Source organism: Capsicum annuum, chromosome 1 (genome assembly GCF_002878395.1).
Source record: "Capsicum annuum cultivar UCD-10X-F1 chromosome 1, UCD10Xv1.1, whole genome shotgun sequence".
NCBI lineage: Eukaryota > Viridiplantae > Streptophyta > Magnoliopsida > Solanales > Solanaceae > Capsicum > Capsicum annuum.
In genome coordinates, this window is record NC_061111.1 from 199,835,292 (window position 1) to 199,851,197 (window position 15,906).

The window sequence follows — 15,906 nt, forward strand, 5'->3', positions numbered from 1 at the left end:
GGACTGAGCCTATAAATAAGAGGCCATATAGATATCCTTCCATTAAGAAGGACATTATTGAAGGTCTGGTACAACAAATGTTAGACCAAGGGATCATACAATCTAGTTGTAGTCCGTTTGCATCCCCAGTGGTCTTAGTGGGCAAGAAAGATGGTACCTGGAGGTTGTGTGTTGACTATAGGGACTTAAATAAGTTTACTGTGAAGAATAAGTTTCCTATACCTATTGTTGAATATTTATTGGATGAATTAGGAGGATCCAAAATCTTTTCAAAGATTGACTTAAGATCTGGTTATCACCAATTAAGAATGGCTACAGAGGATGTGCCTAAAACTGCTTTTAGAACCCATTCCGATCATTTTGAATACCTGGTAATGCCTTTTGGCTTATCTAATGCACCTGCTACCTTTCAAGGATTAATGAACTCTGTATTTCAGCAATTTCTTAGGAAGTATGTGTTAGTTTTCTTTGATGATATTCTGATTTACAGTAGTACTATTGAAGAACATGTAAGGCATTGAGGTCTGTTTTTGAGGAAATGATCAGGCATCAATTGTTTGTTAAAAGGAGCAAGTGTTTCTTTGGGGTTCATAAAATTGAATATCTTGTACACTTTATATCAGCAGAAAGTGTTTCAACAGATCCTCAGAAAATAACAGCTGTGAGGAAGTGGCCCATTCCAACTACTCTTAAGCAACTAAGAGGGTTCTTGGGACGGGCTAATTACTACAAGAGGTTTATATAAGGTTTTGGTGTGATTTGCAGGGCTTTAAATAACTTAACAAAGAAGAACAATTTTAATTGGTCAACTACAGCTCAAGATGCTTTTGAAATTGCTTGCTTTACCTGATGTCAACAAAACATTTATGGTGGAGACTGATGCTAGTGGATTTGGAATAGGAGTTGTACTTATGCAAGATGGACATCCAATTGCTTTCATCAGCAAGGCATTGTCACCAAGGCATGCTGTATTATCAGTGTATGATAGGGAGTTATTGGCCATTGTACAAACTGTCACTAAATGGTCTCAATACTTGTTAAGCCAAAGGTTTATAATAAGGACTGATTAGAAGGCTTTAAAGTTCCTTATGGAGCAAAAATTACATACAAATTCACAGGTTTTATGGTTGACAAAGCTAATGCCATTTGATTACTCTATAGAGTATAAAATAGGAGTTGACAACAAGGTGGTTGATGTCTTGTCAAGAGTTACTGGAGCAGAATTATTAGCCTTGTTCATTTCTCCTACAGATACTGATCTATTCCAAGCTATTGTGGATAGTTGGACTATGGATCCAGAACTTCAACAACTTATTGCAGATTTTCAGACTAATCCTACAGTTCACAAACAATTCACTTGGAGTCAAGGTCAGCTGAGAAGGAAAGGCAGACTGGTGGTTGGCAAGGTTCAAGAATTGAGAAGGGAGATCATGACATTGTGGAATGCAAGCCCCCAATGAGGTCATTTTAGGGTAGAGGCTACATCAAGAAGGTTGCTCAGCCTCTTTTACTGGAAGAATATGAGAGAGGAGGTAAAGAAATTCATTCAAAACTGTGATGTTTGCCAAAGGAATAAGTCTGATTTGGCTGCATACCCTGGACTTTTACAGCCTTTACCCATACCTGATGTGGTATGGTCGCAAATTAGCATTGATTTCATTAATGGATTACCTAAATCAAATGGTTATGAGGTGATTCTAGTGATGGTGGACAGACTTAGCAAGTATGGGCATTTTCTTCCACTTAAACATCCTTATACAACCCAAACTGTTGATAAGGTTTTCTTCGAGAATATTGTTAAGCTGCATGGATTCCCTGATGCTATTACTAGTGATAGGGATGTTTTCATCAGCTCCTTCTGGCAGGAGCTATTCACTCTACAAGGTGTTAAGTTGCATACTTTATCAGCATATCACCCTCAGTCTGATGGCCAAACTGAGGTTTTAAACAGATGCTTAGAGACTTATTTGAGGTGCTACTGTAATGAGGATGCTTCTAACTGATTTTCTTGTCTTTATGGCGGAGGTTTGGTACAATACCTCCCATCACTCATCTATTCACACAACACCATATGAGGCATTGTATGGAAGGCTACCTCCACTACATTTACCATATCTTCCTGGAGAATCAGCTTCAGCTGAGGTTGATAACACCCTGCTGAATAGGGAACTCAAGCTGCAGCTGCTTAAGCATTATCTCACCAGAGCTCAACTAAGGATGAAGCAACTGGCTGATGCTCATAGAACTGACAGGAACTTTAAAGTTGGTGACTGGGTTTACTTCAAAGTGCACCCCTACAAGCAGGTTACTATCACTAATCATGTTACTCACAAGCTGGCAGCCAAGTTTTATATACCTTTTCAAATCATTAAGAGAGTTGGACCGGTTGTTTACACTCTCTTACTACCTGCTTCTGTCAAGATACACCCTACTGTCCATGTTTCCTTATTAAAGAAGTGTTACGAGTTGCCTTCTCAAATCTCTTATCCTCCTACTGTAGACTTAGCAAATCCCCATTGCCCTGAACCAAAGCTGATTTTGCAGAGAAGAATGGTTAAAAGAGGGAATAAGGCTGTTGCACAAGTGTTGATTAAGTGGACTGGACTTCCTGCTAATGTTGCAACTTGGGAATTTGCTAGTGTTCTCAAGATTAGGTTTCCTTCGTTTGATCCTTGAGGTCAAGGATCTTCTTTATGGGGGGAGTAATGATACACAATATTAATAAGTAGGGAAATTGTAATAAGTTCGAGAAGTTAGTTAACACTGGAAAGCTATAGTCTAGTTAGTTACTCAGCAACTAAAGTTAGTTAAGTAGTTATAACTAACTCAAGTAGACTAGTCAATGGGTAGTGGATCATGAGCTCTATATAAACATGTAATCCATTCATTTTCATATAGATATACAAAAATTAATTATTCTCTCTCAAAATCTCTCTCTCTGTTTTCTCAATTCTCATTCTCATTAACTACTTTCTCGAGTTAGTTACTCCTGAAGCAGTAATTTCGATCCCCGAATTCATTCGAACTCCTGCAATCAAGTAAGAGTTAGTATCACCAAGTAACACAATCCTAGTATATATGGTGAAGAAAAAGGTAGGTAGCATTGAATACTAGAGGGGAGATATCACCGGAGCCATAAGGAGACTGTTGAGAGTTGCTTTAGGAATATGCACGTCTTTCTCTGTTTTTTTTCTCTAGCTTTTTTACTTACAATCCTAGTTAATTTAGGAGTTCTATCATTGGTAGGAAACTAATTAGTTGTCTTAATTTTGGTAGAAGTGGGTTGTTTCTTTGTCCTATTTTTAGTTGGAATAGCAACTATTTAAGTTGCTAAGTTGATGATCAATTATAGACTTTCTTTTAACAAGAAAATAATCTCTCTGTCTCTCTGCATATTCTTTTCTTCAAACTCCATCTCTATTTCTGCGGCCAGCTTTTAAATTGAATTCCTGCGTTGTTTCCCTTTAACGTTTTTAAACCAACAGAGACGTTTTCTTCACCGTGTCAAGAGATGAGTCTTATTAGTGCCCTCCAGGAGACTTTATAGCTTTGAATGGGTGTAGCCAAAATACTTTGAATGGGTGTAGCCAAAATACCATTATCTTTAATAAGGTTAATTAATCAGAAATATACCTTGTTCTCTTATAAGGTTAACCAGAGAACCATTATCCTCCTTCCACCAACCCAACCTCCTCTAACAAATTATACATCTTCCAGCACAAGTCACAAGGACCAAGAACTAAGAGAAACAAAATCGCAGACTGATGCATTACAGAATTCAATGAAGAAACACAATCAATGCAAACTGCCTGCCAGCATGTATACTTTGTTTGAACAAAAAATTACAAAATAACCACAGCTAAGCTATCATGGCAACTAGTTAACTAGCACAGAAGATCCTCCTACTAGTGAACATACATACCTTCAATACTATCATCTTCACATTTGAATCTCCTTCGCTGGCATGGAAAAGTTCCAACAGCCGAGATATCTGGACAAACAAATATGTTTAAGAGGACATTTATTCACTTATAACATGTCTTCATCACACTCCAATCTATATCATCAAGTGTTCAGTAATTTAATTACATGAATATGACACGAATATTGCATGATGTATGACACTTTTAAGTAAATATCAATGGTGCAGATTTTTAAGTAATCAAGTTTCCTAATCATGGTTAAAAGGATATATATTACCATTTAAGTATATCTAATTTTAGCTTTGAAAATAACCATCTCACAATTCTTTTGACACCATAGTAAATCATTTTCATTTTCTATACAAAACTTATTTTTTCCATTCACAAAAGATGAATTGTTTCTTCATAGACTAAATTTTGTGCCAATTTAAAATTAACATTTAAATAAGTTACTTTACGAAGAGAAAACATTGTAAATCATAAAATAGAATTTTCAATATTTAGATATTAAATAAAAAGTATTGAAAATTACTTGGCCATTATCAAAGAAATATAAACTAAATATTTTGTTAAGATAAAGTTTTTCAAAAAAAAAAAAAAAATTAGAAACTTTTTTGTAAAAAAAATATTTACACATCTTTATCTTGACTCGATATTGTATAAATTATGGAAAGTTTCATTTTATATCAATTATTTAGTTGAAGTAAATTTATTCGGTCCCAAAATTTTGAAAGATGGACATTTTCTTATCAAAATTGAAACTTAAATAGCTACATCTATTTTTATTCATGTTTAATTAGTATAATTTTTTGGCCAAGAAAATTAAATAATCTAGACCTTTGATATTTAAGTAACATAAGTATCACACGTCGAACTAGAAATTTGGAAAGAATGGAGAAACCAAAAATAAAAAGGAGATGAATTTGGGGGCTCAAGTCGGGTCTCAGTTAGGGTTGGAGTCAGGATCAAAATCGAGGTCATGATCTCGAGTCATCAGGGTCAAAATTATATATCAGGCCAAGGTCGAGTGCCGGGTCATGATCGGGTCAAGGCCGAGGTCCTGGGTTAGAATTGAGATGGTATTAGGTCTTTAATCAGGATAGAGGTCGAGTTGGTAGTCAGTTCCCTAATTGAGTGTAAGGGTCGAGTCTTAGGTCGAGGTTTGATCTTGAACTCGAGGTCGATACTCAGGTTGGGTTGGGTTTCGAGGTTAGGGTTAAGGTCGGGAGTTGAGTCTCTAGTCGATGTCAGGAGTCTGGGTTGGGTCCTGGGTAAGGTTAGGTCCATGGTCGGGGTCTTGATCGAGTTGCAGTCAAGGCAAGGTCCTAAGTTTGGATCGAGGTCGAAATTTGGTCTCGTGTGGGGATCGAGGTCAGGTCTTGATTTGAGGTATCGAGTCTTGTGTTAAGGTTGAATCTCGAGTTTGGGGTGACGGTCGAGAGTGGGCTCCCAATTCGATGTCGGGTTCAAATCCCAAAATGGGGTCTGGGTGGATTAGGTAGTGGTGAGGTTGAAAAAGGGTTGCTGGATATATATAAAGAAGTCATTTTCTTAAATGAGAAAAAAATAAGTTCATTTGTAAATTATTTTCAAAATATTTAAGTCAACTAATTATGAGAAAATTTAAAAGTATTTTACTTCATACCAAACACACCCTTAAAGTAATTCTTTTATTTTTAAAGTTGATTTTAGTTAATGCAATTATTGGAAAAAAGGGCAAATTTACCCTTCAATTTTGCGATATAGAGCGAATATAGTACTCATTAAAAATATGGCGTATATATACCTCCACCAAACAACAAATGGTGCATATTTACTATTTTCGGTCACAAACTTATATTTACTAAAAATATTTAAAGAAAAACCTAAAATTTATTTCTTTTTAATTCCAAAAATGTCATGTGGCTTTAATATTACCTCATCCATTTGTTTTACACTACACTTTAGACCCGATCCAAATGAAAGAAAATCTAATATCCCTCTTCTACTTAGTCATAAAATATTATTTTAGACCAAAGGAATTGCTGAAATTAATAAAAATAAGAAGTACTTATACATTTCAGCAAATAAAATTCGTGGGGATAAATTTAGGAGAAAATTCAGAAATAGCAAACTAGGCTCATTAATTAGGAGACGCATAGTAACCTTTTACTAATTATCCTAAATAGCAACATGTATATGTATTTGATGAGCAGGACAATATCAAATGCATATACAATACAGTTAATTACTTTATTTTTCGGTAATAACTTGATTTTATAAAGACAAAAGAATCCAATTAATTAAAGATTAATTGAAGATTTTATTTCTAAAAATAATCATTTTTTAATGAGTTTCAAAACTCAAAATAGATATGAATGATTAAAAAAATTATTTTTCTCTCTCTTCTTTTTTTTCTTTTTCAGTTTTTTCCTTAGTCTTTTTTTTTAAAAAAAAAAAAAAATTCCTTTTCTACTTTTTCTTTTTTTTTTCTTTTCTTTTTTTTTTTTTTCTTTTTTCTTTATTTTTTTTTTTTTTTCCTTTTCTTCTCTTTTCTCGTTTTTTGTGTTTTTTTCTCATTCCTTTTATTATTTTTTTATATCAAATTATATATTTTAAATAAATTTATTATTTGTATTTGAATAGTTAAATCGTGAATATTTACAAATTATTATTTGTATTTGTATACAAACAAGTATATATATTACTTGTATTTTCTTGAAAAGTTGTTAGGTCACATCATTTCAAGCTTGAAAAGCTAAAGGTGTGAGAAGTTCGAGTGCCAATGCAGAGGACCAGTTATCCAACTGCAAGCTTGAGGAAGATGGTTTTGAGCAAGAAAGTGAACATCCTAGTGTTGAATACGTTGCCTCTGTCAGTAGTTCAAATGCCCAACTTGAAGGTGTTGGTGGTAAGCCTGGCATACTGTCATTCTACAATCATCCTTACAGAAGGGAGGAGAAAATCGTTGTATCCGCTACTGCAAAGAACCAGAACATTCTACTGTGGTTTGTTGGCCCAGCTGTCCTTGTTGCCTCTTTCATCTTTCCCTTGCGCAGGATTTTATCAACTATATTTGAGGACTCTTTATTAACTGATTTCCTCATCTTGTTCTTCACCGAAGCTATCTTTTACTGTGAAGCAGCAGTGTTTCTTCTCTTAATAGATCGTTTAAGGAGACCGCTTGAGCTAGTATCTTCTGACAGGAGAATCACCTCACCACTCGGATATAGAATATCTTCAATTTCTGTACTAGTACTCAGTCTAATAATTCCAATGGTGACCATGGGGTTTGTCTGGCCATGGACGGGTCCTGCAGCTTCTGCTACTCTTGCCCCCTACCTTGTTGGTATTGTTGTGCAATTTGCTTTTGAGCAGTATGCAAGATATATTGACTCACCTTCATGCAGTGGCGGAGCCACATGCAATTCAGAGGGTTCATCCAAACCCCCTTCATCGGAAAATTATACTATTTTTATATGATCAAAAAATATTTTATGTATGTATTATAGATGTTGAACCCCTTCGACTAGTCCATATATTTACTTCTGACCCCCCTCAAAGAAAAGTCTGGCTCCGCCACTGCCTTCATGGTTTGTTATCCCCATTGCTTTTCAGGTAAGGACTAAATCGACTTAGTAATTTCACTTTGAATGATTATGCAAAGAGGGAACTCTGAGCACTAGCCATTGTGATTTTTGTTGTATTGTAGCCCCATTATGGTTTTACTTGAAATGTTATCGGGAATAGGGACACCATTGATATGAACTTATTTTTTAAAGTTCCTTTAAACATTCTACCACCATGAGTTTTCATTTCTTAAACTTAACTAAGTTGACTCGTTAAACTCTATTAAGCTTCTATTACCCATGTACATTTGTTGTTCTAATGAAAAAAAAATTGAGTGGTGAAACAACTATAATGTTATACTAGTATCTTTGGACATCAGATTTTTTTTTTTTTTGCTTAGATTGTCTCTGATAACCGTTGTATTTCATATTTCTGTGATTTTATTCTATTATTTCCTATACTTTATTTCGGTTATGTCATCCATCTCCTTGTTTATTATCCTTTATCTTGAGCCAGGGGTCTATCAGAAACAGCCTCTCTACTTCTTCGGAGGTAGCGATATGGACTGCGTACATCTTACCCTCCCCAGATCCCACGCTGTGGGACTACACTGAGTTTGTTGTTGTTGTTGTTGTTGTATTTTCTTGAGTTTAAAATATACAAATATATATGCAATGTATCATTTAATACAAATGTATCATTATTATTTGTATGTCAAATTATCATTTGTATTTGTATTTGTATATAAACATGTATCATTTGTATATATATGGTTCAAATTATATAAATATGTATCATTTGTCACGAATGTAACATTTGTATTTGTATAATTTATCATTTGTATTTTTCTTATCCAATTTGTATGAATAAAATATAATTCATATTAATGAATATGAATACAAGTGTTTATAGAAAGAAAAATAACAATTTGTTCTCACTTATTTAAAAATACAAATGAAGCAATTGACTACAAATTCATATACAAATAAATAAAATTACAAATACAATATGCAATCAACTTAAAAATACAAATACAAAATAATTCTTTAAATATAAGTGTGAATTGTATAGAATATTCATAATTTTGAACTATAAAATACAAATATAAATACGAACTATAAAATACATAGAAATACAAGTGTAAATTATAAAATACAAATACAATTGTATCAATGAATACAAAAATATAAATGACGATACGAATACAAATTCAATAAACGATTGTAGTAATTTCATTATCATTCATGACTTTTACTCAACATAGCCATATTTTTCGAAAATAGAATTAAAAAGCAAAAAGAATTTTTTTAAAAAAAAATGAAAAGGGAAAAAAGAAGAAAGAGAAATAGAAGCTAAAGATAGAAAAAAATTAAAAAAAAAGAAATTAAAAAACAAAAATAAGAAAAGAAAAAAAAAAAAAAGAAAAAAAAAAAGAAAAACGAAAAAAAAAAAACAAATAAAAAAGGAAAGAGAAAAAAAAAAGAAAAGAGAAACAGAAGAGAGGAAAAAAATTAAAAATTAAAATTAAAAACAACTAAAAAGGAAAAACAAAAAAAATGAAAAACGAGAAAGAAAAAAAAAAGAAAGAGAAAAAAAGGTTAGTGATATAAAAGAGAGAAAAAGGGAAAAAAATTAAGAAAGAATAAGAAGCCACTAAAATATTTTTTTAAAATACTGCTATTTAGATTAATTATGGAGTTAAGTTTGCTAGTCTTGTATTTTTTCTATAAATTTATTCTATCTCAAGGAAGATCAAAAATATCAACGATAATCTAAGGAATATGACCCCTTTTTTTACCTTTTTGTTTAATGACAGGTAGATGCATATTTCACAAAAAAAATGTAGTAGTATAGAATTATGAAATTTTTTACTATAGTCAATTTTTTTTATATCTTTGCTTTGATATATTGAAAAAGTGACCATGAAAAAATACCAGGGCAAATATTAATTTGTTTTCCTTGTACCATTAATTAAGGTGCAAAAGGCGAGCATATGCAATAAATTGTTCTTTTTATTTTTATTATACATGTTTAGATCTGACTGCGCACCTCCACTATTCAACAACGGCTTCAACAACTACAGTAACATTACGCTCAATCACAAACTAGTTAAGGTCGAACTTAATGAAAAGACAATCATTAACAGTAGATAAGCTGAGCCCATTTGAATTGGCTTATTTGAAATGTTTTTAAGTTAAAATTAATTTTTAAGCACTTTTGAAGTGTTTAAATATATTTAAAAAATGCTTATAAACACTTAATTTTAAGCTAAAATGTTAAAAATAAATCACTAGTCATAAATTAAAAATCTTAACTTATGATTTTTGATTTAAAATGCTAAAAATGAGTCAAAAGCTATAAGTTAGAATTTCTAGTTTATGACTTATAAGTCAAAAGCGAAAAGTCAATCCAAACAGACACATAATCAACCATGCCAAATAAATTTTTAAATGAGATATTTAATGAAACACAAACAATAGATAATAATAGTACTTCCTCCATTTCGTTTTAATTGGTCCTTACCACTTGACACTCCAACTAGAAAAAAAAAAATTATTAGAGATTTATTTTATCACATTGGTCTTATTAAATTATGGTTTGAAAATATAAATTTAAGTTTATACATTTTATTTAGTAATTAATAATAGGGTAGTATCGAAAGAACTTAATAATATTTTCATAGATTTTATAAAAGAAATAACTAAATTAAAACAGATATTTTAAAAGAGAAGTTCAACTAAAATGAAACGGAGGAGTAATAATATGATGTATATGTTGGCATACCATTTGAGCAGAAAGAGCATTCAACAGCTTAGGCCTATTTAATATGAATATTCTAACACTGCCTGTGTTCTCCACCAGTACCTGACCAACCAAAAATAGGAGATATGGCAAAATGACTAATTGGATATTTGATAGTAAAAGTAGAGTGATGAGAAGAGAATGGGAATGTATTTGTACCTGATCAGTTCCGCCATTGTTAGATGAGCTTTCAGCCATTTTCAGCTTCTTTGGGAATGCAAATTTATTTGCTGCAGTTGACTATGACCAATGACTCGATTGGACTCATTTGTTCTCCCCATGAAGAATATCAATATATTATAAAGTGATTAGTTAATTAATTGATTAATTTATTAGGGTGGTGGGTAGAAGTGACGCCACTGATAGAGGAAAGGCTGATGGGGAAATGAAGAGATCAAGTATGGCGGGGCAAATCAGCGAGGACATTGAGTCCCTAAGGGGGTGACTCTTCGAATGGACGACTAGTCAAATAATATTAACACGTTTCTAGGTTGGCAAGCTATTTTTAAAAATTTATCATTAAAAAATAATGGCATGGATGAGCTGATTTTGCAACGACAATGATATAAATGTATCAAATTTTTAACTGAATAAATGAATCATTTCTGATAATTCAATGACAAATTTGAGCATTTTAACTTAATTAATTAATTAGGGTGATGGGTAGAAGTGATACCACTGATAGAGGGTAGGCTAATGGGGGATCAAGTATGGCGGGGCAAATCAGCAAGGATGTTGAGTTACTAAGGGGGTGTGACTCTCCGAATGAATGACTAGTCAAACAATACTTGCATACTTTTAAGCTGGTGAGCTATCTTTTCTCTTCTATTTTGATATAAAATTTATTTAAAATATTATGTGCACCTCATCTTTAAGTTTATCAGCCCAAAAGCCTATTAGTCTTGCTTGACGTCTTTATCAACCTTTTTTCTTAGATAAGCGGCTTCACAAATTAATCGTATTATATTTGTCTAAAGAAAATCTAATATGTTATTTGGTTAATTTATTTTAAAAAATGAGTTTCATTATTTTGTAAATCATAGTGGTTGGTTAATAGCTTAACCACTCTTCTAAGTTCAAAAATTAATGGAAAAAGTTACTTTATTTTTTAATAAGTCGCTACTTTATCTTAAATACACTCTTTAAGAAATTACTATTTCAAAAAAATAAAAGAGTATTTTTACCAACTTACTCTATATAAATATCTTGAAAATATATAACTTTTTAATAATCTTTTGATTATATAAAACTCTCTTTATTTAAAGAAGGATAGAATGAAAAGAACATCATTATTGTTGTCACATCCCAAAATTAATTCCTAGGTGTGAGTGGCACCCGCTAACACCACCTGTCGGGAGAATCAATCTTCTGTATACTTTACCAGTTAATAAGCACTAAGATAAGATATGTGCAACTCCAACGCATCAATAACTATTGAATCATGATCCAACAAAATTTCACTATCAAACAATAAATTCATCAATCACTCGAGAACTAATTCTCTAGCTGAAATTTCACGCTAAGATCATGAAGCATCTAAAATAGAGTTAGATAATTTCAATTCTCGGGCATGAAAACCCAATGAAGAGAAATATAAATTAAAATAGATAGAGCTGAAACGACAGCTTCCACGAATAATGAGAAGGTTCACCTCAACAGAATCCTCATAAATGGACCATCAACCACTAATCTCACCTTCCACAAAGTATCTACACACATGCAAGTAAGGAGTGAGTTATATATAAATATTTCAGTAAAATCCTCGACGCGCTAATTTAATACCCCTGGAACAAGTGTTAGAAAATACAACACAGAACAATTAAATAAATTATATGCACAACATATATCTTATAATATAATGCTCAATAAGCTTCACCATATGTTTCAAAAGTTACTATGTATCTTAACTCAATCCACCCTCACGGTTTGTCATAAACGGCAGTGAAGGTGATTAACCTAGCACTTTGACAAGTCCACAAAAACATATATAATGCCCAAAAACTATACCACGGCAGCAAGTACAAAGCCCCTAACATATTACAGCGACAAAGGTATTGTCCTTAACATATTGAGGCAGCATATGTATACCCCTAGTAAATATATCACGACAGCAAGTACAAGACCCCTAACATATCACGTCAGCATATGTATGCCCCTAACATATTACGGCAGCACATGTATCCTCCTGGTAAATATATCCAATATCCCAACGTCACCTCACAACTCACCATTAAATGATTCTCAATATACTTAACAAAATACATATCCGCAGTTGCTCAAAGACCACCAATTCTACCAAACACACGTTTGTTTCAACATATGGACTAGGCAGAAAAATATATTTTTTTTTTATAAAATAGGTTTGAAAAGCAAGCACCAAAACTTAAAGCCTCACTTACTTCAAATTCACAATCCAAGCACCCCTCAATATATCACAACTATGCTTCCGTAAATTCAAATCACCTCAAACCACCAAAATGAATTTAAAATAATCAAAAGCTTTTAAGCGAGTAACGTCTAAATTTTTAGAATAAGTCACCAATCAGAATCAAGTTCTCAGTCCAATTGCTCGTCTGTGTAACCATTCAAAACATAACATCTTCAACAATTAAAATTTTCAATTAACCGAAGCTTTATATTTTATTTTCACAATAAAAATAAATATAGCTACTATGTGAAATAGTGGCTTCAATAACATGATGGTCCTTTAATATTACCCATATGTTTTCATATAGTTCCAACTTCAATTTATCCCATTATAAAGGTAAGGATCAGCAACTACATATCAAGGCACTGATATATACATACTCGAAGGTTACTATCAATCAAACTGTGATCTATGGAATTCTTCATAGCCGTTCTTGAACTCCACAAACCCTCTATGATGCTTTCTCTCTTCCAGTAATAAAGAAATTAAAAAAAAACCCTAATATCCTACTTCGCTGTAACTAAAACGTGAAAAAAAATTGAACAACAGAGTAAATTTTGGCTTTTGACTTGCTCAATTTAATTCTCTTAATTAATATTAATAATATAGATGAAATTGCTCATTTACCCCTGACACGGGTGTCATGGGCTCAAGACCATTTACTAGAAGTCAAGCTCGAGAACTACAAAGACTTCAAGGCGCGTTTATGAAAATAGATGTGGTTGAGCTTGTTGCGAACTCACCCAAGGAAGTGTACGCCTTGACATGTGAGGGATGACCTTAGGTGCTTAAAATACACCCAAGGCTTCCCCAAAACACTCCACACCCGTCACCCCTTCATTAAGGGTAAAAGGGTCCTTTTGCAACACCTTTGTAATAGACTATTTAAACATTTTCCTTAGTCATATTCCTTAGTTAGCGTATTTTTAAATCAAGATTGTAACATTGAAACACCATCCTCTCAAGAGAGAATAGACCACTATTGACATCACAAGAGACGGTTTTCTTCTTGTGTTGTGTGTATCAGCTGAAAACGTGAGTTCTTGAGTAAACCGAGCTCCTCTTGGGTTTGCGTAAGAACTTGGTGCTTGTTTTGTAGAGATTTTTAGATTTTGATACACTCTTTAGTTGCTACCTAATGAGTTCTCCTTGTGTCAAGTCACCTATCTTTTTATTGTTTTAAGTTTGTGTTTGCTTCTTGTATCGTATTGTTGTCTTGTTGTTGAGGGTTTATGAGTGTTGTTGTGACTGTTTGAGAACTGTTTTGGTGTTGTAGATACCATTTGGTATCATTTGGTATCAGAGCAAAGGCTGGTCGTGTTCTTACACTACCAATCTTGGGCTCTTCTAGTTGAAAAAAAAAAGTTGTTGGGTGTCTTGTGTTTGGCCGAGAAGTTGTCTAGATTTAGGTGTTATTTTGCTTGTCTTAGTAGTTTCGTGTGTTGGCTTGTTGTACACTAACACACTTAGATCTAAAGCCCAAGATTTGAGTTCGTGTTTAGTTATTGTTGAGGGTTTGGACGGATTAGTTATTGTTGTTATTCAAAGTGTTCTTGTTGTTGTTCATATTGTTCTTGGGTAATATTCAACAAAAGGCCTTGTTTAATTTGAAAAGGGAAGAGAGAGACAAATTCTTGTGTTTGTCTTAGGAATACTTTCAAGGCAACACCAAAGTGGCAAAGAAACAAATACCTCCCCAAAACCTTATTTATCAAAAGGAGTGTCAAACATCTTTCAAGAAAGGCCAAAAGAGGAAAGGGACAAAGACAAGGCAAAAAGGTGTTTTGCAAATTTAGTGCAAGTTGGTGAAAATTTGATAGACACCTTTGACCCTTGGAAAGAGAGTCCAAAATCTTGCATCATCACTCTAAAACCAAAAATTATCACCAAATAACAAGGTTGAACAACTCAAGATTGGAAAAACATCACACTTCAACAACAATTCCAGACGGCCAAAAGAAAATAAAATGTGGACCACACCAATAACAAAACTCAAGCTCTTGGACATTCTTAATTTCTTTCCTTGTCTCTACTAGTATCTTTTAATTGACTCCTACACTAGTTGGAAACTAAGTAACAACCTACTAAGTTATGAACTATTTTTTGAGTACGTCTTTCATGTTAACGTTCCTTGTGGTGCTTTGCTCATTTATAATTCGTAGTTATTCTTGGTTCAAGTGCGCACAAAACTTATATGAGTTTTCCAAACTGAAATCCATTCTAACTCAAGAGTAGATTCATTACCAATTACTCACAAGTTGATAGCCGGCTTACAATACTTGAAAGGCTAAGTGAGGGAGCCGAGTGAAAAGAGTGAGTGGGAGTATTTTGAACTAACATTTGCTTGTTTTGTAGGTACATTTGCAAATGGAACCACCACACATGGAACCCAAAACTTTCAATGCACAAACCTTGGACCATAATGTTATGAATGCGCTTGTATCTAGTCTTGAGTCCTTGTCTCGGGACATGGCTAGAGTGAATGCCACGGTTGAGAAGATGGGAGTGGAAATGGCCTCTATTAGTGGGCGTGTAGAGAGGGTCAAAATCCAACGGAGTTCTTGACCCTCAACTCCTCAAAACGCATCCCAAACTATTACCCCCGAAGCCATGTACCAAAGAATGTATCCACCAAATACCATACCTCAAGCCAACTATTACTCACAAGGTCGAGGCCTTGATGGACCTAGTCATTCCCCACATCATCAAGTCCCACATGAAGGACTTGGAACCCAAATTCCACCCTTAAATCCGAATCCTCCATGCCAAAATCCTCCAATCCAAAGACCTCCTCCACTAAATGCCAATCTACCATACCAAATTCCAAATATCCAAAACCCATCAATACAAGAAGAGGAAGATGTGAGGGAGAACCAAAGGGGAGGGTATGGAATGTATGATGATCCTTATTTGATGAAAGATGGGATGAAAGGTAAAAGGGTACAAGGAAAAATCGAGGGTTTGATGTTAGGGGCGGCCAAGGTATTTGGGAAAGGGATGTTGGTCTTAACGCTATCAAAATGGGACTTCTAATCTTTAGGGGAGAAAGTGATCCCGAAGAGTTTCTCGCATGGAATCCGCATGCGAGAGAGTCTTTTAAGTGAACAATCTCACGGAGAAAAAGAAGAGTTGCTATGCCATTGCTCATTTTGAGAGATATGCTACCACATGGTAGGAGTATGTCAAACGTTTTGGCGACGTATT

The 15,906-nt window shown here is 33.6% G+C and overlaps 1 protein-coding gene across 1 annotated transcript in view; it reads right to left on the bottom strand.

The window, feature by feature from the left end:
• The window catches only part of LOC107844019 (3-hydroxyisobutyryl-CoA hydrolase 1), a 19,621-nt gene extending 8,919 nt beyond the window's left edge, over nucleotides 1-10,702 (bottom strand). Inside the window, exons 1-3 of the mRNA XM_016688488.2 lie at nucleotides 10,434-10,702; nucleotides 10,257-10,337; nucleotides 3,923-3,991 (exon numbers count right to left, since the gene is read on the bottom strand). Of these exons, the coding sequence (XP_016543974.2) occupies nucleotides 3,923-3,991; nucleotides 10,257-10,337; nucleotides 10,434-10,472 (189 nt within the window). The 5' untranslated portion in view covers nucleotides 10,473-10,702. The remainder of the gene's footprint in view (nucleotides 1-3,922; nucleotides 3,992-10,256; nucleotides 10,338-10,433) is intronic.
• Between the last annotated feature and the right edge of the window lie 5,204 nt (nucleotides 10,703-15,906).